This window comes from Plectropomus leopardus, chromosome 4 (assembly GCF_008729295.1).
Source record: "Plectropomus leopardus isolate mb chromosome 4, YSFRI_Pleo_2.0, whole genome shotgun sequence".
In the NCBI taxonomy this organism is placed as follows: Eukaryota; Metazoa; Chordata; class Actinopteri; order Perciformes; family Serranidae; genus Plectropomus; species Plectropomus leopardus.
The window spans coordinates 7,904,804-7,930,666 of NC_056466.1; the positions used below are offsets into that span (position 1 = coordinate 7,904,804).

At 38.6% G+C, this 25,863-nt stretch overlaps 1 protein-coding gene across 2 annotated transcripts in view; it reads left to right on the plus strand.

Moving 5' to 3' along the window:
- The window catches only part of tenm3 (teneurin transmembrane protein 3), a 266,761-nt gene that overhangs the window by 119,220 nt on the left and 121,678 nt on the right, over positions 1–25,863 (plus strand). For both annotated transcript variants that reach the window (XM_042484304.1, XM_042484305.1), the window contains exons 7-8: positions 15,543–15,716; positions 19,485–19,549. In XM_042484304.1, the coding sequence (XP_042340238.1) occupies positions 15,543–15,716; positions 19,485–19,549 (239 nt within the window). The remainder of the gene's footprint in view (positions 1–15,542; positions 15,717–19,484; positions 19,550–25,863) is intronic.

The window sequence follows — 25,863 nt, forward strand, 5'->3', positions numbered from 1 at the left end:
GCATGCCGAGGTCAGTGTGGGTTTCTTTTCAGCTGTAACATGGGTTTTATTGGATAATATGAACCTCGTTCACTGAACGATTTGTAGCTCTCCCCGTCTGTCTTTGTTGAGCACAAACTCCCCTCACAATCCTCTGATATTTTAAAAATCACTGCTCTCTCCAGCAGAGTGTAACATCGCGCTGGCGACTGTATAAAGGCCTTTTGCCCCCAAGCTGTCCCCACACACACACACGCACAATACACAATTTATAGGAGAAACCTTGACCCTCTGTTCACCAGACAATGTGTATCCCACTCCCTCTTTCACTCTGTCTTCCTTTTTCTGTCCCCTTCTCGTTAAAGTCTTTCACCCATAGAGAAAGGGAGAGTGACAGATTGATAGATGGAGAAATGTCTGCCTTTGTAACTCCCAACATGTGGGCTGTGTGTTGGTGTTTGTGTGTGTGTGTGTGTGTGTGTGTGTTAGTGTTTGGGAGAATTGGTGGACTTTTGGGACAGCCAAACCATGAACCCTGGTGTGGTTTTATGTTCTTATGAAGGCTAGTACACACACACACACACACACACACACACACACACACACAGACATAAAATTTACGAGGCTAACTTTAACCTTCACCTTTAATTCACCAGACAATTTGTAGCCAACTCTTTCTTTCTGTCTTTCTTCTTTTTCTGTCTCACTCTCTTTTGTCTCATTCCCTGAGAGAAAAAATGGGATGCTGATAGATTGATAGAGGAGGAAATGTCTGCCTCTAGGATCTTAACAACCCCCAACATTTTGGCTGCATGTGTGTGTTGGATAGTATTTGGGCCTTTGGGACAGCCAAGCCATGTCCCTGGCTCAGCTTTATATTCATATGAAAGACACACACACACACACATGTACACACACGGTTCGGAGCATCATCTTTCAAAACTGAGCCGACCCCAAATGAAAAGACAGACCCTGTGAGAGAGTGTGGTATGTATGGGGATCTGTGTAAGAAATAGTATGTCTCTCTCTCTCTCTCTCTCTCTCTCTCTCTCTCTCACACACACACACACACACACACACACACACACACGCACACAAAAATTTGGACAGACGTGGAGATAAAACAACTTGCGAGGCTTCAGGAGAGGGGATAAGAAAAAACTATCAGCTTGCGGGGTGGAGCTGAAAAATAAATGCTGTGTGACTTGGGACACTCCCTGCATAGCAAATCACACACATTCAGTCAGTGCTCATATCTAACATCTTCAGAGCCGAACGGACTGTACTGGCTGGGCAGTTTCTTTCCAAAAAAACGTCTTAACTTTTGGGGCAAAATTGGTCGATCCAACTTTAGATACTTAAGCTCCTAATCATCCATGCTACCATACATAAGTTTACCTGAATGTAGAATCTTCATTTCAATTTAATCCTGTATTGTATGGTCTGGGTGTATCATTTTATAGTTTTGTGGGCTTACAGGCAAAAACACTCCCTTTAATAAAGTCATATGCATGCAGTTGCTTTGAAGCACATCACATACAAAAGTATTACATTCAAAAGATATTTCAGCATGAATCCTTCTTATTCCTCCTTTGTTATATAGTTGATGTATACTGACCAGCAAGAATCCAACAGTCTTATGTGCACAGTAAGAAGTCACAGAACATCTGATGTCTGATTTTGCATTGGGGCACCAGACAAAAAGTAACATGATCTCACTTCAACTTGTCAAAGACAACAGCTCAGTCAGTTGCCCCACACTTCAACTCATCCCTCAAGCATCAGTTTTGGACGCACAGGGATGGCATGTCAATTTCTGATTATTACATGCATGGTGTCTTTTCCCCAAAAGCATAGGTTTCATCACCAAAACTAGTTTATGTAAACATGGTGTACGTGACATCACATGACAAATATTTCATGTGACCTGAACTATCATTTAAAAAACCTCAATGTTAACTTTTTGTTTCGCACAAGACACAAACAGTGGTCTCCTGGGAGAAAGTCCTGTGTTTGTGCTCTTTATATTACAAAATATGCCATGGATGGGCTTAGATTAGACCAAAATGAAGCAAGTATATCAGACACATTGGCATTACATTTACTCAGAATTAAAAAGTTAAAAAGTTAAAAGTTAAAAAGCACTCCAATTACAAAAAGCCTCAAGTAGCCGAGACACCGCCTTGGATCAGCAGATCTCCAATCATGCCTGTCTCTTTTTTTCCCCTTTGTTTTCTTCACTAATGCTGTCACTTTTGTACTTAATAGCTTCACATTTTCTTACTCCTGTATTTATATATATTTTTTCAATCGTGCTGTTTCTTTTGTTGCAAATTTTGTTTTTGTCATATTACAGTTAATTGTGTGTTTGACAGAATAATAACAACAGTATCTAGAATTTGTTGATATTGCAACATTTGTTGATGGAATCGTGATCGCAGACTCATTCAAACATTTCAGGGCTCAGCCACTGAAAGGAGAACAACCTCTGACCATGTTCATAAAGAGCACAAAATGTAGAGAAATGATCAAAGAGCTAATCAAATAATCTCTTTTGGCGGCTCAGCATTCTCATCTGCATTTGTGTCCGGGTTGAATCGTCTTTTTCTTGGTGACAGCCCTGCAGTTATGTGGCAGATGCACAGGCAGATGATGGTCTTTTTGCTGCGCACTGACTGATGATGGGTCAGTGCCAATATGCTTTAAAGATCATCCACTTTCTGTTCCCATATTATGCCGCTTCTCTGTCACATTTCATCAGCAATGTGGCCCAAAACACAAGTTCAAACCTATGTCAATCTTTCAAGTGCAATCACCAGATCACCTCTGAAAGGAACGGTATTTCATCAGCATCTCAAGTTTCACACTCAACTCTTCAGTCAGTGTCGCTCTGTCTTTTATTTGAATATTTTCCTTTTAATAGAAAAATGTTTTCCCCTAGACAGTTTCAAAGCTTTGTCCATTGTCCACCTTCAAAATATGGCAAAGTACACAAGCATTATCTCGTTAGTCAAAGTGTAAAATTTATTGCTGATGCAAAGATTTATCAGAGGCTGCAACACAAAGATTGTCTCATACACACCTTACGCATCATTGATCAAATCCATAGTAAACATGTAATCAGTCAAACTGCATAGTGACTGACACACTGACTGGACCAGATGTAGAGATCAGTATCACTCCCACACACCAGCCTCACCCAGGTTTATGTTCACTGTTTAAACAGTGGCTGCTTCTCTCCTCAACATTCCTGTCAGCTCACATGGTATCAGATAGACCGTGTGTGTGTGTGTGTGTGTGTGTGTGTGTGTGTGTGTGTGTGTGTGTGTGTGTGTGTGTGTGTGTGTGTGTGTGTGAGAGAGAGAGAGAGAGAGAGAGAGCGAAACAGCCAAGGTATCATATAGACTCTATAGTTAATCTTTGCAGACAAAACACTCACCAACTGCCACATACCTTTACCCTATATACTGTTCTCTCTGACCTCTTTAACACAGCCACACATACATTACATGATACCTTGTCTGTGTCTTTCTTGTCCTCTCTCTCACTCCTAAACGAGGCTTGAGACATATGTTTCTCTGTTTGCGAGCAGATTGACGGAGAATAAATTTCAGAGTGTTTAGAATAAAATAAGCACATCATATTTATATACACAGAACTTACTAACACTTCTCCAGATTGAATGCCAAATACATTTACCATATTCACAGACAGTCCTTTAAATCTTCCTCTCTATTTATATCAACTATGTAGTGATGGAAATATGTCAATTCATACATTGCTTCCAGCATGTTTTCATCACACAGACCCAATATTCCCCACCATGCTCCACATCTTGCAAACTCATTTACATAGATTGAAAGAATTTGAGATGATACTTTCTGGCCAGAATAGAGAAAAATACAGATATTTTGGACATAAAATATATTCAAATTGGTTTTCAGTTTCTCAATATAGAAAAAAAATGTTTTTTACCATTTTCACAATGAAATAGGCACTTTTACAGCCTAGATTTTTCTTAACACAAACTCTATACCTTTTCAGTTTGGCAGAGGACAAGAGGAAAATATGAAATAATTTTCTTGGGTTGAATTGTGAAACAGTGACACAAATTTTTGTTTAATTTTAGCACTTTGTGTATTTGCTACTTGAGCTGATCATGTGAGTGACAGAACATAAGACTGCAGATAGAGAGAAAGTAAAGAGGTGTGTTATGGGCATTTATTGGGCTCCAAGGAGCTGAAAACAAGAGAGAATGGGGTGAGACATGACAGGAGAGTGTGAATGTCCTCATTTAGAGGTGGTAATCCCTCCATTGACACACACGTGCTCTCTCAAAGACATAGCTTGTACACTGACAAACACACACACACACACACACACACACACACACACACACACACATGGGTACACACGTGTCCACAGGGACACCCAGCACCACTGGTCACCGGGTTGAACAGGTGACGATCGTCAATCTCTCTCTCTCTCTCTCTCTCTCTCTCTCTCTCTCACACACACACACACACACACACACACAATAGTGACCCTTGAGGGGCCCAGTAGCTCACCTGGTGGGTGCCCCACGTATAAAGGCTGTATCCCCCCCGCAGTGTCCGCAGGTTCGATTCTAACCTGTGGCCTGCTTTCATGCTTAAGCTCTCCTATATACAATGAAGGCAAAAGCCAAAAAAATTCTTTAAAAAGTGACCCTTTCTCTAATGTCATTTAAAACTAAGAGTAAATGTAATTATTGATAGTGTTGTTTTACATTTTTAGTTGATATGAACACATTTTTATGAATCTTAATTAAAAGTTTTATAGCACTACAAATCACTGATGTAACCTAACCCATGCACTTATAGTTTTATTGTTAAGGCCAAAAGAAAGAGAGAGTGAGATTTTTTTCAGCTGTATAAAAGTCCTTGGCAACAAAATAAACCTTAAGGTACCTTCAATGGAAACTTTTTTTTTTAAACACTAAAGGGTTGATTATAAAAAACACGAATTCATTCATTTCTGGCCTGTTATTTCCTGCCAGCACATTGTTAGCTTCAGACAGGATGTCACCTCTGGATCATATTTATTTGACAGTATCTGTTTTCTTTTGGCAGATTCATCTTAAAGCACACATTTCTCCTCCTCAGTTCAGTTTGGCTTCAACTTCAGCGACTTTTGCCAGACATTTTAATAACCACTCAATATAAAACGCCAATCGCAATAACAGTTACTAGCACTGAGAAATAAAAACATTACCATGGCAAATTTTCTTCATTCATGCTGGACTTTGGGCACCACTCACTTACCTTGTTCAATTCGGTTGTTGTTGAGATGTTTCTGCCAAAACCTTTTGACCCTTAAATAGTTACAAAGAGAAATCTGAAGGAAAAATCAGCAGATTGGTAACACTGGGAACAGGCTTCTTATTCACTGTGAGGTTTCTAGAATGTCATGTCTAAAAGGCATTTTCCGAAAGAGAGTCCAAAAGACATTTTCAAGAAGCCTCTATGAAATTTTGGAAGTAAGTACAGCTACTAGCTTTTCACATTAAATAAATGAAATAAAAATGAGTCTCAAAAATACCTCAATATGTATGTTATGCTTTTCCCAATTTCATTACTCCACTGTAGTACAAACAAGAATGCAAAATTATGGATAAACAGAGTCTTCTGATCAATATTTCAATAAGCCAGTTCAATTTTATGGCACACTGTGAACTCACTGCTCTCCTGACAGTGCATTATGTACAGGAACCATTTAAAGACACTCATCAGAAGCTCTCGTTTTTATAGGTTTGTGTGGGTGTTTGCATGATTTTAGGCATGAAGAGAAAGAGCAATTAAATGGTCAAATGTAAACTGAATGATCCTCTTATCCCACTTACTGTAGTATGTGTGCATGTGTATGTGCGTGTGTGTGTTTGTGTGTCTGTGGGAATGTATGGAGAAAGCTGATGTTCATTGGTTATTGTCACAGTGTTAGGCATGACAGCTATGGTATATACAACGTCCACAATCCAAACATTAGTTACAGTTATTTTCTTCTTGAGGATCCGTAACTTGCCTGCATTTTTGCTTTTGTGACACACACACACACACACACACACACACACACACACACACACACACACAGAGCCTCCTTGTGTCGCTCCTATTGTCAAAGACACTTAAAAGGCCCAGTGTAAATAGTGTTAATGTAATGCAAACACGTTGCAGACTAGTGTATTTGAAGGGCCAATATTATTAGCGGACTACCAGATTAGTTATGGTTGACATCATGCTACTCTCAGCAAAGCACACAGTGGTTACAGTTATTTTACACTTGATTATCCTTGCTCTGTCTGTCTGCTGTAATTGACTTGCACTTAAACACACTTAAGACATATAGACTAGTTATCTGCAGCTCCACTGCATGTTTGTGCTTTTGGAGAGTCCCAGTCCTGGTCCCAGTGCAGCAGCATTATGAAAACCTCATGTCTCTAATCTCACAAGAAGCACTGGCTCCACATTTAACTGCCAGCTATGGCTGGATTGATATGGCTATAACCCGCATTGGGGATGATGGGAAAACCAGGACTATTATTCTTTGATCAAAGCTGCTGATGAACAGCCTGTAAGGAACAGTGTAAGATTTAGGGGGATTTAGTGCCATCTAGTGGTTAGGGTTGTGGATTTCAACCAGCTGAAACTTTTCCAGGTTAAATTCCTTCACTGTTCATTGTTCAGCAGGTCTTAACTAGGAGCCAAATTATCTGTAGGGATCTCCTCCTCTCCATAACAAACAGACCAGGTGAATAAAAAATGGTAAAAGCACTGACTAAAGACATTTTACATTACTAATCAGTGTTTTTCTAATGTTGTTTGACACATCACAGATAGGCCACTAATCCATCACCTTCTAATGTCTGCTCAATAACGTCATGTATTTTCAACGTATTTCTGATCCAGATATTCAGGAGGTTTTTTTCATGAGCTGAAATGTCCACACAGGTCTCCTTCTCTCCAAAACAAACAGACCCATGATTTAAAACAGTAATAACACTGTTATTCAGAACATTAACTGAATTATATGCAGAGGTCTCCTCTTGTCCAAAACAAATGGAGCCTGGGAGTTAAACTGGTAAAACGATGAATAAAGCAGTTTAACGTCATAAAAAGTCAGTGTTTTTCTGCTGTTCTCCCTGCAGAGGGGCTACAAATTACCTCTTTCAATGAGAAAACGTCCCTTTATAGAACCAATAGTTGGTTTGTACAGACTCGGCCACTGTAGAGACATGGTGCAACATGGCAATCTTCATAGACAAGGACCCGCTGCCTGTCTAGACAAAACGGCTAGTTGTTGGGTAACAAAAACACAGCAATTCTTTAGTTTATTATCAATATATCCACCTAAATCCTACACACTGGACCTTTAAAAAGTGTCTAGTTTCATGCACAATAAATATGACCAGTGCAAAGATTTGCTGTGTCCTCAAAATTTCTCTTATTCTAGTGGAAAAGATATTTATGGTAAAACTTCACTTCTTTTTTTATTGGTTTCACTCAAAGTTAACTATTTGCATTTTCACATTTGAGATGACTGCTAATTATATGAAAAGTGAGGCACACTCTTGACTCATAAATGAAAGTACTGGTAAAACTGTAATTCTTCTTGGTGACAGATTGTGTGAAAACAAATTTCATTTCCTGTCCATGTAATTTCAGCTAAGCTTGATGGATGTGCCTGGGTTTCTCTGGTGTACTCATGAAAAAACACGAGAAGGAACTGCTGAATATGACCATCAATCCAGAATTCATTTTATCACGCTCAGCTTTCTAAGCGTGACAAACAACAGACTACCACATGTCAACATGTCCGTCTACCCATAACCCCCTTCTGTTTTGGCTCATTTTTTGTGGTCAGTTTGAATCACATTTGCAGCTTTACTTTTCGATATCATGTGGAGGTTTATTGGTATCAAGATTTTCCATGCTTTTCGAAGTTTTCAGCTTCACTACCCAGGATAATTACAACTTCATAATAATTGATATGAAAGTGATGTTGGTGATGAAAGGCAGGAAGTGGTAGCAAAAATAGAAAAAGAAAAATGAAAGCAAGTGGAAAATCAGTTTAGTTTCTCAAGGGAGACCACCGCTGTTGTCAGATTGTCATCTATTTTTAATTCGGCTGATATCAGTGACCGCTATTTTCTCACAAAACAAGTGTTTTAAATTTAAATGTTTGGTTAAATTGAGTTTTCTTTTTATATATCTATAAACTATTAAAAAGTACAGAGTTTTAAATTCCTGAATAGTCATTTAATCTTCACCGTTATCTGCCTTTTCTCTCTTTTCCTGTGTATGTGTGTGTTATATGTGTGTGTAAACTAGTGGCCATGGCTGGTCTCTGTCTCGTTCTCTCTCACTCTGAATAAAAGCATGATAAAATGTGACTGTTTTTCATTCGCACTCCACTGAGGGATGCAGCAGTTTAATATGGTGATAAATAATGAAGTGGCAGCCATAAAAATTGACCCATGCATACCCACACACACACACACACACACACAGAAGGCAGTACACCAGACAGAATAACCTCCCTTCCTGTTGGTTCAACATGTATTTGTGTTTTCTAATTGAAACTGAAAAACTAAAAAAAAGAAAAAAAAATCAAACTGAACTTTTAACAAAATTTGTTTTGTTTCTGTTTTCTGTTTCTGTTTGTTTCTGTCTGTTTGTTAAATAAGCATACTCACTGTACAAACTATGTACAATAAGAGAAATATATGATAAAAACCACAGAGAAGGAAAGACCTATAAAGCAATGCAAGTCAGAAGAGTAAAGATTTTGAAATTTGCTTTTCAGTGTAAAACCTAATACTGTAACTTTTAAAAATGCATGGGTTCATGTGTGGGTGAGGTGTGTATTACTGATATTGCTGATAACCACATTCCAGCTAAGCATGTTTGTCTTTTGCATTGGGAATTGTGTGTGTGTGTGTGTGTGTGTGTGTGTGTGTGTGTGTGTGTGTGTGTGTGTGTGGTGTGTGTGTGTGTGTGTGTGTGTGTGTGTGTGTGTGTGTGTGTGTGTTGTGTGGCTTTGCATGCATGTGAGCATGTATGTGTGTGTGAATGTGATTATACACACAGAAAGAGAAAACTCAATTTATGGGACTTGCTGACTCGATTGAAAGGTTTGTGAGTGTGTGTTTGCAGATGATTCAGCCTAAAAGGTTATTAAAAAGGTTTGTCATCTTTTGGGGGTTGGCAAAATATTAAAAGCCCCAGTCGGTGTAATAGACTCGAGTGCAATACCACCTACTACAACATTTCAGCGCCAGATGTAGGACATTCAGCATTGGCACCCTTGGCAAGCTTCCCTTTGTTTTGTTTTTTTTATTTTATTTTATTGTTAGTAGTAGTATTGTTGTTTTATTTGTTGGTACCAACAAAAAGAGCTTATGAGAAACAACTTCCCTAACAAACAAAAATAATAAATAACAAACAATAGAAGAACAGTGGGCCTATGTGCAATGAGGATTTTGCCTTTTCATTTTAACTTAATTCTTGCTTAAGTGCTCTCCCCCTTCACTCCACTAATTTCCCTTATGTTTCATTATTTTTAATGTCATTAAATAAATGATAAATTAAAAAAAATAGCCAAAATAAAATAAAATAAATCCCTGGGCGGTGCTCTGGGCGGCTCAAACTCAAACCATTTGTTTGGGTGGAGGGGGCGTGGTCATGTCACGTTTGATTGACAGCTGCCTTGCAGTTTGAGTAACGTCAAACCGCTCGCGTCGAAACATGTTTCCCCCACGGAATAAACCACCAAACCCTTTAAATGGACCCCACTTGGTAAGAAAACTAACTTAACTAACTACCAAACTAGTTGGGACCACCCAGCTCTGTGTGTTTTTCTAACTATACTCCCGAACTATGGTGCTAATCGTTAGCATTTTCCGATCACTTATATGACACAGTTAGCGTTAGCATTTCTGTATTCAAGTTTTGAATTTAGTATCAGCTACCATAGGAGACTATATGTTGTCCTAATCGGCCAACTGGCAGACTGGGGAAGAGCACTCATATGTGTGTTTTTATTGAGTTATGCCTCCCGGACTAAGAAGCTAGGTGTTTTAGCATCTTCCAGTGACATACACTTCACATTAGCTTTATGCTACACCTTTGAGCTAATCAGCTTTACAGGATAGTTTTCAAACCATCTGCAGCATGCATGGCGATGAATTACAAGTTTTGAGGACGGGTATTGGCGACTCTGACCACAGTCTCTTAACTTAAATGTCTGTGCTGCTGTTTGCAATGGGAACCATCACCATAAATCATAAATTTGATCGGCACAGCATAGGAACAACGGTCATGATCCGAAGCTGAAAATCGGCCGATTACAGTCTAAGGTGCACCTCCATGATAAACATAAGGTAGAATTAACATTTTCTGACAGTGTCAGCAAAAACTTCAATTTAAACTTCATGAAAATAAAAATCATTGCAGAGTTTTTCTGAAATTATTATTATTATACTGCGACTGGTATACCTATTAAAGTACCTAGACTTATTAAAGTAGCCACTGCGTGTCCTTTGTCAGTATAGCCACAGTGGTTTACCACTGTCGCTAGGGGTGGGGGCAATATTTTGCATGGCAATATAGTATCTAAATCATGTTGATATTGTCTCGTAAACTAACATTGTATTGTGGGGCCTCTGGTGATTCCTACCCTTAGCTGCCACCCACCATCACATGCTTCGGCTGCCCAAGAAATAAAAGCAGAATACAAACAACAGCAGACACTAACTCCATACAGAATAGTGTTCCTGGAATTATGTTAACCTGTTGCACCCTCACAGCAATTTGTGTCTTCACAAACAACACACTCATTTGAATTTTCTTTGTGGAACCTCTCGGATGCATTTACCCTGCATTTGTGTGTTGTCAAGCACTATGTGATTGTACTCTGATCACCTGATATGCATGTTATGCCAGCTGAATAGACTCCCAGAGTCCTGCTAGTTGTTAACTCCGACCATCCAGTCAGGGAACGTCTTACACCAGGGACATCAGATAAATGGCTGTAACTAGCAGATAGGACTGCCGCGGGCCCTGAGGAGCAGGACTGTGAACCACTCAAGTATTTTACTCAGCACCCCACTTAAAGTGAAAACTTACACTAATGGGTTTTCTCTGACCTTTAACTGGTGATCATCACATCAAGTAGATACTTGTTAATCTCCCAAAGGCTCATGTCGGATTGATAAATTGGTAGACTAAAAAACATGTTTTCTAGTAGCAGCCCAAGGGAAAATACTCCACAGTGTATCCGACAAAGTCAAAGACATACATTAAGAAAGAGTGTACATATTCTTTTTTTTTTCATTCACGTGGATGTTGAACATGTACTTGTTTAATGATTTAATGTTGTCACACAATCATCATTGCAATGTTAGGAATTTCTGGCATGAGACTGAACCTCATAAAAAAAGCAGTGCATATTAAATGACCTCCTCATGTCATTTCAAATCATGTGAAATAGAGCATCTCCTCTTGTTTTAGGTCATTGTTTGGTTGTGCCACTGAGCACATCTCATGCTTTAGATTAAATGTTTGTTCTTAAACTGCGAGAACTCACATAGTGCTCAGTGTCTTTCTCTAGTTGCGTCACCCATCTTTTTCTCTAGTTATTCAGTCTCTCCCACTTAAACTCCCATCTCCTTCTATCTCTCGCTTCACATCTTGCCTGAAGGCAGGTATTAATTGAAGGACCCTTGTTATAATAGGTTCTAATTGTTAATCACACAGCCTTGTTAGAGAGCAGTCTGATTGTAATTACAGATGCTCGTTAACCGGTTCTGTCATTAATTAGACATTGTGACCTTAGTAATTACTGCAGCCATACATGTATGTGCCAGTGATTTTCTTGTGGTAATTTCCCAGTAGAAACTTCCAAAGACAGCCTTTTAGGGAAAATAAATAACACGTGAAGTGTTTTGAGTTTCTTGTTTTGGTTAAACCGGTAAGTAATTACTTAATGAGAGATGAGGCCTCCAGTTCTTAGCAACTTTCCTTCTAATATGTGGTAAAAGCAATCATCCTAATGAACAATTTCAGACATCCATGAAAAAATGTTGTTAATCTTGTGGTTGCATTTTACTTTTCACAAGAATAAATATTGGATGAATTATGGATTATAAATTAGTTAGGGGCTGGTGGCAATTGTTGGTTATGCTTGAGTAAAGAAATGTGGAATTGAAAAAAAAAACAATCATGTCACTGGCTTCATTAATCAGGTTAATGAGCACAATAAAGCTTTGTCAGCCCACTGTGTGCAGCAGCAGACCAGTATGAGAGCACACTGTGACTCATTCTGGTTGTATGAGATAATGAGAGTCACAGTCATTGTGGTCTACACAAAGACAAACACTGGTGTATATGAAGTGTCATAGTGACATATACCATGTCACTGCAGTGGCCTGTGATATATATTTCATGTCTTTTGCAAATTATGCTCTTTTTTTGTCTGTGTTGGCATACTACAGAACATGTAATTACAGAAGTTGGGGTGACAGTGAAAACGCAAGTGAAAGTGTGTGTAGATGGAGTCACATATTTAACAAACGCACCAAAACCTAAGGGTATTTCAGAAAAGATGCTTAAAAAAGCACAATCTGTTGTGAAAATCCAGACTTCAGTGAAGTTAAACAGCTTATTCTGGTTCAAGCCAAATCCAACTTGTTGGAATTTTTCATACCAGAAACGGCCCTGAGCAGTCATGCCATGTTAGTGCAAAGGGTGGAAGTCACCAGAGGCCCCTTGATACAATATTATCCTGTTAGTTTAGTCACAATGCACTATTATTGCAATTTGTAAGAGTTTTGCAATATGCTGAGTATCACATAATATATATTGCAATTTACTGTGATTAATTTCCCTCTTTTAACTGTAAATTAAATCACAAAAGGAAAAATTTGTCATCATCTGTCTTATGGAATATGTAGTTTTCAGTCTGTTCATCTCACTTTAATCATTTTTATTGCAGCAAAACATAACTAGGAAACTAAAAAGCAGTTGATTTTATTATACTAGTAGGCTGCCAAAAGTTTTCAGTTTATAGTTGCAATATTATTCATTTATGTCATAAAAAGTCGATAATTGTTGTATATCAACACATGATTGCTTCAAAAAAATACTGTGATATATGCTGTATCCCCCACCCCCCACCCTTTGCTGGTTTGAGTGTTTGTTCTTTGCAAATCACAGCAAGTCAATGTTTTTAACCGTATTGACATGTTAAAAGTGTGCTGGTCACAAACCACAATAAGAGCCTGCAGCCCTTTTCAGCTTGTGGCTGTTACTGATTGCACATTTACTCCCTACAATAGTTAAAACTGACCTGATGACTAAATAACACAAACAAACAAGAATAGTACTGCTAAAGAAGCTGTTAACTTGGTGATAAACATATTGGATTTCCTAAAACTTATCCACAATAAAAGACATCACGCTGGTTCGCTAGTGGAAAGCTTTTAATGTCAAAGAGCAACAGTTGGAAAGTACATGAAGCTACAGAAGTACTAAGAACTTATACCACAACAAAATATTCTCTCAAGTCTCCAGCACAGAAACACATAAGCCACATTAGCAGACTGTTTTTGGAAGTCTGAGTTTCAAAAATGTGGGATCTGGGAGCAGATCTGAGAACAGATTCTTTTAAAGAAAAACAAGGGTTGAATTTGGGTTTTACTTTCGTGCTCTGGTCATTGATTGTATTGGCTATGATAAGACTGTACTCACCAAAGTAAATGTTGAGATCTGGCAACCAACGTGGCTCACTAGTAGTTCAACAGAAGAGTCGCCAGTGTGCATTATTGTAGAACATTTATTCATCTGTGGCTTTAGCATGCTGCAGTAATAAAGCAGCGGCAAGGCATCTGCAGCAGAGATGTAGCTTGGGGTGCTACGGGTGGTTATTGTTGACAAGTCGTATGGTGAGTTTCCAATACAGATTTGTGCATTGCAGTTTTGCAAAATATGGCTTTTTTTAATTGACCGAAATACCACCTCATGCAAGTTGTTGTTTGTTATGAAAAGGAGTTTTTTCAAGATTGATGTGTTTCCATTAGGTGTATTTTATATCCATAATTTCAATGTGCGCAGTTTGAGGGTTGATGGAAACCCACCTATAGATGCAAGTTAAGATGGATTTCTAACAACTGAAGGTGGATAGAATTTCAGAGCCATTTTCTTTGTTATGTCATGTTAAATTAACAGAATTTAACATGTATCTAGAGAAGGACAGACTCCCACTTTCCCTGCAAGAAAGCAATTGTGGTGTTTCTGCCATCAAACATTATCTCCAGCTCAGTCAAGCCTGCTGGAGATATAGTCCAAAGTGCAGCTCTTTCCCTAAACAGCCTTTTTATTATATTATCTATCTATCTATTACTATTTCACCTAACCCCAAGTGGGTCCCACCAACATTAGTCAGCCCTTTAGTGGTTATATTTAAGCCCTTTTAACCAGAATTGATTGTTGTTAATGAGTCAAAAAAATTACATCTCCCATGATTAATCGACTGCTGGACTACTTTTTTTAGGACTGCTCCCTGAAAATAGGAGACCCCTCAGTTGACTGACATTCCTTTAAGTTGAGCAGTATTTTTTACTTTTTTATTTTTGCCAGTCCGTGTGCACTTTACTTTGGGGAATGTTCAGCCCCCAGATTTGGCTGCAGCAGAGTGACGATCCTGGATTTCACACTGGTCTCGGCTATAGGCAGCTGTGGACATGGAGGCAGCTGCCTGGAGGAGGAGAGGCCCAAAATAACTTTATCTTCTGCCTTTGGCTTACAAGTGGTGAATTTACAGCTCATAGCAACTTCATATAAAACAGTCACTGGCTTTTTGTTTGATGTCTAGTGTCTGCAGAAAAGATTTCCGATCCGTCTTTGGCACAGTTTATTTAATTATGTGAATGTCAATGTCACACTGAAGGTCCCACTAAACCCTGTTCAAACTCTCAGACTATGTATGGAAAAAAGAAACAAATAAATGAATATTTGTTTTGAACAGCCAAATCTGATTAGGCTGACATCATTCTGAGCCCTAATATTTTGTGTAATGACCACTAAAATGCTGCAGTCATGAATGCCCTATGGCTGACAGACGTTATCACAAGTAAAATTACTGAAAAATGTCATCATCCTCTTTAGTACCAGACACTTAATTGCCGTGCATATGCACTTGACAGAAGTGCTGCTTTGGGAAATCTGTGCTTCTGCGAATGCTTGCAAAAACTCTACTAATGTCCAAGCTGGATCATTATCAGGACACACAGTTTAGGGCTGGTAAATGTGAATATGGTGTGTAGTTTAGTGTCATAACCTTATAACACTTGTTGAGAGGGCAGTAATGAAATGTCACACTGTTGAATCTGCTGCTGGGGGCGATGGTGTGTGACACTTGTGTACTGCAGTTAATTTCCTGTGTATGTGTGTGTGTAAACAAAACCAATGTCCCCCTACTAATGTACCACAACTAATTTATCTCTCTCTCTTTCTTCTTTCGCCCTGCAGGCACTTCCTCTTTAAGACAGGTACAGGCACCACCCCCCTCTTCTCCACGGCAACTCCTGGCTACACTATGGCAACAGGCTCAGTGTACTCCCCACCCACCAGGCCGTTGCCGAGGAACACCCTGTCCCGCTCTGCCTTCAAGTTCAAGAAATCCTCCAAGTACTGCTCATGGAGGTAAGAGGGACCGAAGTCGAATGAGCAGCTCATTTTTTGCTATGAGTGAAATACCAACCACTTTCATAAAAGAATCATCCTGTAGCTGAAATGGGTTGGATTTTTTGGGACTCATTTGTCTGTTGCCCAAAAAAAGGCACATATGACAACACAAGCATAATCCATAGAGGCTGGGAGGAGTTTTTAGTGGAAGTGGTGTTGGCCTTTTCTTCTGTTCAATTCATTTGGGTATACATTATAATTTCTGACGAATAACAATGGCTGGGACAGTAGCCTACTTTCTAGTCACAAAGGGAGCTGAAGTTAAAATAAATTGCTGCCAGATTTGACAAAGTTTTCAAGCTGTGTGCTGGCAATTTGGGCTGAACTTGGTGTCGGTGCCTGCAAGTCTGCTGAGGATGAATCTTGATCATCATTCATCGGGAGTCTGGCGTGACCGCACCAATCCAACAAGATAGACTGGCCAATATTAGGCCAGGATATTTTGGCTACGTGGGTATATGTTGCAGATGCCACTATGTAGCTTGAATTTAGTAAAAAAAAATATACTAATTTGTGTATCAAACTAAACTGAAGACTCTTCTTTAGCTGTGTTGTTCACAAAACTGCTACCAACCACACTTAAAATATCTTTTTATTCTGAAACATTGACAAGGTCCTTGGTGCTGTGTAACTATTTTCAGTTTGAATAGTCTTTCCAGAAGCTTATCAGCAGATTTCTCAGAGGTCAGTGCCTCTAAGGCCTAGTCCACACATAGAGGGATATTTTCTGGGAACATAACCTTTTTTTTATACATTTTGGCCTTTCATTCACATGCCAACTGCATTTTGGGTCACTGAAAACTGACCTCTAGTAAAAGTCCTTCCAGGTTGAAGATTTTCAGAAACTCAGTTTTCAGTGTTGGCATGCAGGCAGGGAAAACTGAGTTTTAGGCTTGTGACACCAGAGTGTGCATTATCTACTTTGTGAGCTGTCACAAATGTTAGCTCTCCCTTCTTTGCCTTCCCAACCATGGTCAGCCAGCACAAGACTCCCCGCAGGGGAGACACTTTGTTTTTGTCCCCAGGGCTGGAGTCGATACTCACCCCGAAGATAACCCCGTCACTCCAGTCAGTAGCTGGAAAACAAGACACAGGAAACTGCTGTTGGTCTTTAGGAACTCCAGTATTTATTTGTGCACAAGCTGCTAATTTGCCGCTAAAACTCTCCTCTCTGCTCCGCTTGCTCACTAGTCCACTCACTGCATTCACTGTCACTCTGACACACAACATGTCATGTTATGGCATGGCTCTGCTATTGCCCAAATGAGCTACACTACGACAAAACACTAATGAGGTTACATTTTGTGCATTGACGGACCTTCCCAAAATAGTGCTGCCTCAAACTTTGCTCACACGACGTTTTACATGTTTACACATAAAAGCTGCACTGATTAGCAATTCGTTATCAACTGTTAAATTGTGTGCCAACTAATTTGATAATTGATTAATCAGTCTGAATACTTTTAAAGAGAAACTACTACTCCTAACTACTACTAATTACCCCTCGATCACAATAGACTAAATGTATTTGGGTTGTGGATAGAACACGACATTTTAGGATGTCATCTTTGGCTTTAGGAAAAACTGGTCAACATTTTTCACCATTCTCTGACATTTTATAGACCAAATCAACATTGATTGATTGAAAAAATAATCGACAGACAGACTAATGGACAACGAAGATTATTGTTAGTTGCCACTTAAGACTAATAAATGTACAGTTACTCTTTGAATAAATTGTCACACAGAGACATCAGAGTGCCTTGTGGAGGTCACTGCTCCAGAACGCCTTTGGGTAACAGCTTTTCTTCTTTGGACTGAAATGTTTTGGGGTTGCTTTCAACAATACCTGTGTCCATGAAATAGTTCTAAAGAGCACCCCTTCTCTTTGTGCTGAACTCTTCATCATAGAGAGTGCAGATAGAGAAAATTGAGATCCTTGACTGCTAAAGCTTGACACAAACATACACAGCTAGATCGGTATACCTGAATTTATCGATGCTTTGTCATCATTGTAAAAGCTATGCCACACTGAAGAAGAAGAAAATCAATTCACTACAATACATAATTAACCAGCTGTGTATGTTATCAGAATACATGGCGTGATGTACATAACGGAGCTGTGTATGCAAAAATACCTATTATTCTTGTTCAACATTTACTTTCTCTCCTTTACAGATGACATTTAGATATATCATTCTTTTGAAGTGTGTCCTTCCTGTCTTTGGCTCTCTTTTCCACACAGCTTTCCTTCCTTCTGTTACATTTCTTCACTCCTTGTTCTTATCTCTCATATTCTCTCCTTGCATCCCTCCTCCCCTCCCCTCCATCTCCTCCGTCAATTTCAAGAAGCCAGGAGCCATTGTGAAGTGTACTGCATGACTCGTTATTGCAGAACATTTAATGGTATCCTAGGTTCTATGTAGCGATTTTTGAAATTTCACAAGCCACTTTCAGAAAATGACACCTCTAGTCACTCTGCTGTAAATTGGTGAGAAGACAGACTTAGTCATACTACCAGGATTTTGAAAAATATAGAATAACATAGAAAGTCAGTATTTCACTGAGGTAATGAAACATCTTGGAGAGTAGAGAGTTTATATTTTGGGTCCAAATACTGTTTTGATGTTTTTTCTTCATGGCACTAAAGGTCTGGTTAAACTTAAAGAAAGTAATTTGACATGAAATAAAAAAGTTAAATTAACATTGCTTTAGCCTTAGCAGTCTGGGTCCACTCTATGGTGAAGAATGTAAGAGACACAGCTGTAATGCTGCATGAACAGGGACTTTATTCCTTTTCTGTGGCAGCGAACATAAGACACGGCCTTGCTACAGCTATTATGCAGCACCCTGAGCTTTATGGCTGACTACAGTAACTTAATCATCTTGAACACCATGCACTGTGCTGCAGCTATACGGCTACCTGCTGGCACTCCTCACACACACACCAGGGACTCACTTCACACAACAAACCTGCTAGACAATGTCACACATGGACATGTGACATCAAAGACAGTATGATGGTTTGAGTAACATGTAACAGTTGACTGAATCTTAGCGGTAATTGCAGCCATAAAAGCAGCAGCCAATTGCCAACCAGCTGCCATGTAATTGGTTGTGAGCTTTGCTAGCTTGCTGGTAAGAGCATCCAGGGATTTTCACTGTGTGTGATATTGAGGGGACCCCAGAGAAATAAGTAATTTCCCCAGCAGCAAGACGGTAGTTGACTATTCTAATTGTTTGTCTAACCTATGATTGTATTTTTCTTTTTTAACAGTTTGAATTTGCAATGACGGCTGGCTATCGCCGGGACAGAAGTTAGAAGTTTAACATTGAGTCTTGGTATCATAAGATGCTCACTATTAAATGACTCAGATTAGGTACAAAAAACTTGATTAGGACATCTCCAGAAGAGAGTAGTCAGAAATTAGTAGAAAAATGTCATTTTCTACACTAAAACATCAGCTTCACATACACAGTAGACATTTAAGACAAAAATAACAAACAAAACAAAATAACTTCCACATTAAGGTAGGAATGTAGACGCCATAGTAATCTGAACATAGTGTATTGTGAAATTCATCACACATTCGAAATGGAACAACTTTGAAACTGCAACAATAATTCAAGATGTTTCTTTGTATTGTGAAGGTTATTTCACACGAAAACAAAACTGAAGGTGAAAGCAACTCAACAACAATCTTTTTGTCTGTTTGTTCCTTTCAGGTGTACAGCTCTCAGTGCAGTCGGACTATCTGTACTGCTCTCTGTCCTGCTCTGTTATTGCATAGGTAAGACCACACACACCTTTTCTCTGTTTCTATCCCTCTCTCTCTCTGACACACACACACAGAAATCCATGCTGTGAATTCATGTACACACATTAGTCTGAAGGGTTAGTTTGGCCCAGGTGCAGGATGACAAACGAGAGTTTTATTTCTGCTTTGTCCATTGTTAATCCCACCCCATCTCTCTTCCAATCTTGTCCAGCTTCCTCCCCTCTCTAGCTCTCTCTGTATCAGCCGTTCTTGTTCTCTTGTTGCCGCATGCGTTGGTTTTCACTCTGTGGTATGAGCCAATCAGATAACCAGACTGCCAGGGTTTTCCATTCTCCAGGCCTTATTCTCTCCCTCCCTTGCGGCTGTATTCCAGGATGTGCTATAGGTGATGTGTAGGCTAATATATTGTACAGATTTTACGATAAATTGTAGCTGGAATCTTTATTGAAAACATGGTTTTAATAAAACAGTAAGATGTCGTTTTGTAGGCAAGCTGTACTATCAGACTTCAAACATCACTTTCCACGACTATTTTTTTTTTGACAGCAATAAAATACCAATTTAGGACCCCAGTCATTCTCTTCATCAGAAGATACCTGCATAATAGTGATGACAGACAAATATGTACTTCATCAAATTGTAAGAATGCTTTGTGCACTTTTCTCCCAGGGTGCTGATGAAAGGCAGGAATCTTCTCAGAGTAATAACTCAAAGAGTTCATTGTCAGGTTTATTTAGTGTTAGATGAACCTGACAAAGCCTGTGATGAAATGTGTTATTCTAACATAGAGAGGAAGCACATAATACTTCTTACAGACATTTCTTTTTCAGATATAAGTCATGTGCAAAACACCCCGTTTAAAAAGCAGTTTTAAAACATCACTGAAAGAAGTATTTCACTGCTGGGAAATGGTCTTTTGATAAAACTAGACTGTCCATGCAGTAGATACTTTTGAAATTGGTGCTACATGACCAGAGAAATCAGAGAAAAAGGACTGTGGCATTCACTTTTGCTTAAGAGGTAGAAAACCTTGAACTACCAGAATGTACTGCGGTGCACCAAATTAATAAATGCTTGCACTGTTGGTTGACATAATATGAACTCATCTGTTTGACACAATGATGACCAGTCGATAGCAATCTTATATGGTAAGTCAAACATGTTTCTGAAAACTTTTATTGGAAGAAATATGCAACACAGTAACAGAGTCTTAGTTCATATTTTATCAGCACCGCTTAGTTTTACCTTGGGACCCATTGATTATATATAAAGATGGACAACACGTCTCCACTTACCCTCACTGTACAAAACTGTAGCCGAAATATACTGAATATGGCCACTGCCATTTTGTCCTGGTTATGTAATTCGGAGCCAGAGTCTCTGTTTTGGCTCAAACACCCGTCGGACCAAATCGCAAGAAGCACCACTGTAAGCGAGCATACCAATTGGCAGACATAGCTGTCAACATGACCTTAATTCCCATTTTTTTCAACATTAGATTACTAGTCATAACTAAACTTATTGGAAAAACAGACCCTTAAACATACATCACAGTGGTAAGAAATACCTACACTGACAGAAACCACCTTTGGGAAAAATGTATTAGACATGTGCTTTAACTTTTTATTTTGGAGGGGGTAGGCTTTATGACCTATACTGCAGCCAGGGGGTTGTAGAAATGTATTGGATTCATTTTTGGGGAAGCCAAAAATAGACTTTTATACAGTCTATGGTTTCATCTCCATTTTCACTACAGTATGCAAGAAACCGTATGGCGCCCACTTTCTGTTAACAGACTTACACTGTCACACCAAACATGGCAATAAAATATGTGTCTGAAATATTTTAGGTGAGAAATAGGCATTACAGTGTATATTTTATTAGCGCTGCCAAGTTTTACTATTTGATTGGGGTTTGGTCTCTTTGAGAGAAAAAGGGGGGACATGTCTGTCTCTTGGTCCACTTCTATAGTTAATGTGTCCACAGTGACAGCATTGGTAATATGAAAATGCGGAAGTGCAGCCTGTAGTTTGAGCAATAGCCCTGAGAGCCACTGAAATGCCACTGTCTTTTAGTGAATAAATGTTAGAACTGTAACGCATTTAATGTTAAACTCTCTCTTTAACAGACATTGTATCAATAAGGTGACCCTTCCCTTCACTTTGATTTTAATCTGCTCAAGGCAGAGTGGATGCAATTAAGTTGGGTCCAAAATTAAATGTGGGTCAATGGAAATCTGTTTTATCTTACAATGTTAATATTTGGCTTGTGTAATTATAGATATTGGCAGCTCTGTAAAATAACCCTTAAAAACACCACATAGACCTAGTCTGGGTTTCTCAACTGTGTAAAAATGAGAAATATTATATCAAATTTACAAACTGATTTAATACAGTTTATCTTTTTTTTTATTTGATGGTCGTGTTGCAACCATTATTTTTTTGATAGATTTGAATGTGAAGTCATACACACTTATTCTAAGAGTGTGCCACTGAAGTCATTAATCTCTTCAACCTCCCTGGACTCACTGGAGGCGTCTGGCTAACAGCTTATACCAATCGGCGTTTGCATTTGCATAAAAGTAGTGACCCATGGGGAGTGTCCTGCTCTTTCAGAGGCTGACGAGAATACAATTTGGAATATGCATTATTTCTGGGCACTCAAATTTAACAGCTTTTACTTTAGTGGTGAAAATCTGAATTTGAAACTAGAGATGCAGCCCAACATATTTGTAAGAGCAGGCTTCAGTCCAAAAAGAAAAAAAACTAATTAGTATTAGCCTTTAAAATCCCAATGGATGCTTCGCATTCACAGCTGTAGTTATGAAAAATACTTCAGTGCTTTTCTCCTCCCCTACATCGCTTTAGCACTGTCAGGGCAGTTTGCTCCTTGTTAGATTGTGTGTGAGTGATATTCTTTTAAAAAAGCCTTGAGAGAAAGGGAGAGGGAGGAATGATAGAAAAAAGAGTCAGAGGGGAGGAAGAGTGGTATTTTTTCTAAAGGTCAACGATTCCCACAATGAACAGAAGCAATTATGATGTGAGCTCAGGTGGTCCTTGGACTTGGAGATCTCTTGCCACAGGCTAGTCTGTGAGTGAGTGTGCGGGTAAATTTGTAGTTACATGCTCGGCTATTTGTGTGCACGTGTGTGTGCTTGGATCATGGACTCCCTCATGCAGCATTGTTAGAAAGATGTTTTTTTCATTCAAAGCATCTGTTAAAAGTCCACACACACGCAGATCTGCCTCACGCACATGGATGAAAACACACCCATAAAATCCACACAGCTATTAGCAAACTAGAGATTCACAAGAGAAAAAATGAACACATAAACACACGTGTACATGCACGCACACACTGAGAAACATATACACGGGGTGCACAGGCACATGTGTTTTGTATTTCTACATGGTCTGTTACCGAGTATCAAGAGTGGGGAGAGGATATATATTAAATGACCTACACCACAAAGGAAAAAAGTCCCTAATGAGAGCACATACTCCAACCTAAAACTGGCACTTGTTGTGAGTGAAAAAGAGATTATACTTGATATATTGCAGCTTGTTCCACGATTATATATAAAAAACAACTTTATCGCAAACATGGAGTATACATTTTCTTTTTACTTTTTAAGCCACCAGCATGAGAACCACATCGGCATTTCAGCTGTGCTCTCTCCCTCTGACAGGCATCAAAAGAGAAAAAAGACTCACAAACAATATACGTCACACACACGCCCCTGCCCATCCAGACCACTCGCTCCAAGGTGATAGTTTGTGAGTGGGCGAAGCATGTTTTTTGTATCTGCAGATCTCCAGACTGCGACTTTGTAGTCACATTTTGCAGCCGCGGACCACCAGTGCAACTTGCAAATATTATTCATATATGACTTGGAGATCTGTTTTTTTGTTTCCTGCTCACAGATAATAAATCCTCTTGTTTTTACAGCACAACTGTAATGATTTAAGTTTCTGCTTACTGGTAAAAGCTAAATGTTGACCTTAAGCTTCAAATTCACAACAAACATCAACACTTTCGGCCCGAGATGAGCCGGATGTAATTTATTTCATTTTTACAAAAATTTATTTACCTGTATTATTTACCTTTATTTATTATACTTTATTGAATTTTATTGTAACAGTAGTATATTTAACTATTAAAATAGTAATTTGTTTCCCTTTATTATAAAAGCGCTTAAACTTTGTTATAACAGTACTTCATTTACCTTTATTATAACAGTATCTAAATTTGTTGGAACTTTAATTTATTTAACTTTATTATAACAGTGCTTTATTTATTTTTTATTATACCAGTACTTTATGTACCTTTATTGTAACTGTAGTCTGTCTGGTCGTTAGTGGTACTTTAGAGGAGATTTAAACAATATCAAGATGCAGTATTTATCCTTTCTTGCGATATAGGCTAAGAATATTGCAAAATTATGTGAAGGCCATATCGCATGGCACATTGAAAGGCTCTTCAAACAGAACTGTGGATTCCTTTCTAACAGGCCAACATGTAAAATCACAAGCGCGTAAACACAGTGAAATAAATGTGTGAAAGGGGCCGTAGAAACATTAATTAGACAAGTTTTGCATTGTCGTCAATGTCAAATTCTGTTAGCTTATGTTATAAGAGCCCCATTCTTAAACAGCTCACATGCAAAACACATGAAAATGGACTAGAGGCTGCATGCACAGGTAGTAACACATATGCAAATATAAAGGGATTATCCAGAGGTTTTTTTTTTCTTTTCTCTTGTCACTGAATTTATTTGCTAGCCAACAATATTGTATTAACAAAGACACACACATAGGCACATAAAACCTCCCTCTGTGACTAATTGAGCCACGGTGTGCCCCATAAAACAAGACCCTGCATCGAACAAATACTCAGCGGCTCCGAGACCTGTTATACCCCATTCAGTAAACCCATTACGATGAATGTGTCTTTGTGACTCCCACTGGGGTGTGCTGATTTTTAATGATTCTGTAAAATTCATTCATTCAAGCCGTTTTGGTCCAATACGTTCACAAAAATATGACTTTCTGCATCCACACTTCTCTATAACCACTTCATCTGATTATTGCCATCAGTGTGAGTCAGGATACGCTGCTTTATTTTTTAATCTTTCCAGGAATGAGGGTATACGCCAACATTTGCATGCATGACTAAGCTATATTGCCATGGGTCTAGTATCATTTTGGGAGCTACAGCATAATGATTTGAAACAATTAGCAGATGCTGATTCTAATCTCTGATGAGTCCGCCATGTCAGTGGTTTGTAAAATAGCTAGGGCGTAGTGTCACATAGGACTCCTAGCTCAAAGGCATAGAGACAAGTTGAATTGTTCAAATCATTGTTTCCAACATTTTTTTTTCTTTTACGAGGATGGTTCATGATTTAAGAATTGTACTATATCTTTAATTCTGCGTTTTGCTAGATGTCAACCGTCATTTACTTGTAATTTCTCAAAAAGTAATATATCATAGTAAATGAGCATTTCAAGTTTAACAAATCTACTTTTAAAGAAGTACAGTTTCTATGGTTCTGCGTCCTTAAGTTTTACTATCAAAGAAAGGACATTCTTTGCTGTATGGCTGTGCCTGCCGTATCATATTAGCTCACCTTTGCAAACAACTGGCATTATATTCAGGGAAATATTTGGATATGTAATGGCAATGTCAATTGTTTCAGGGTCAAATGATAAGTTTGAGGAAACCTGCACATTGCAGATTATTGAAGTTAGTAATCTTTACAGTACAATGTCTGTTGTCTCATAGTTACACAAAGATACTTTTCATGAAGCAAGGGCTGAATGATATTTATTAATTACATCAAATTAATGAATAATGCAAAATATGTGAAAATATTAGAGTTGCTAAAAAAAAAAACCTTGTTTCCATTTACTCATGTTGATAAAACCTCTGCTTAGGTTTAAGTTTGACAAAACCCAGCTGACAGATAGGATTAAGGTACAGTTTGGGTCTGGCAACAAAACACATTTATATGGGTAATGTTAGACACTTTGATCACCACATGTATGGAAAGGATTGATGTTATATTTAACAAAAAGGTCAACTTTAAAGGAAAGCTTCACCCCCAAATGATTATTTGTATATTAGTTAAAGTTATGTAGATCATTTTTGTAAACAAGTGATTTAATAGTTTTGCTGTTGTTAAATTCTGCCCTTTTACTAAAATTCATCAGGAATTTTCTCCCATTTTGAATTTGTCAATAACTGTGGAGGCATGCCAGAAAAAAACAGTTTTTCTTTCAAGTTTCCTTTCTGAATTCATTGTCAACGGGTGAGTTATTGATGGA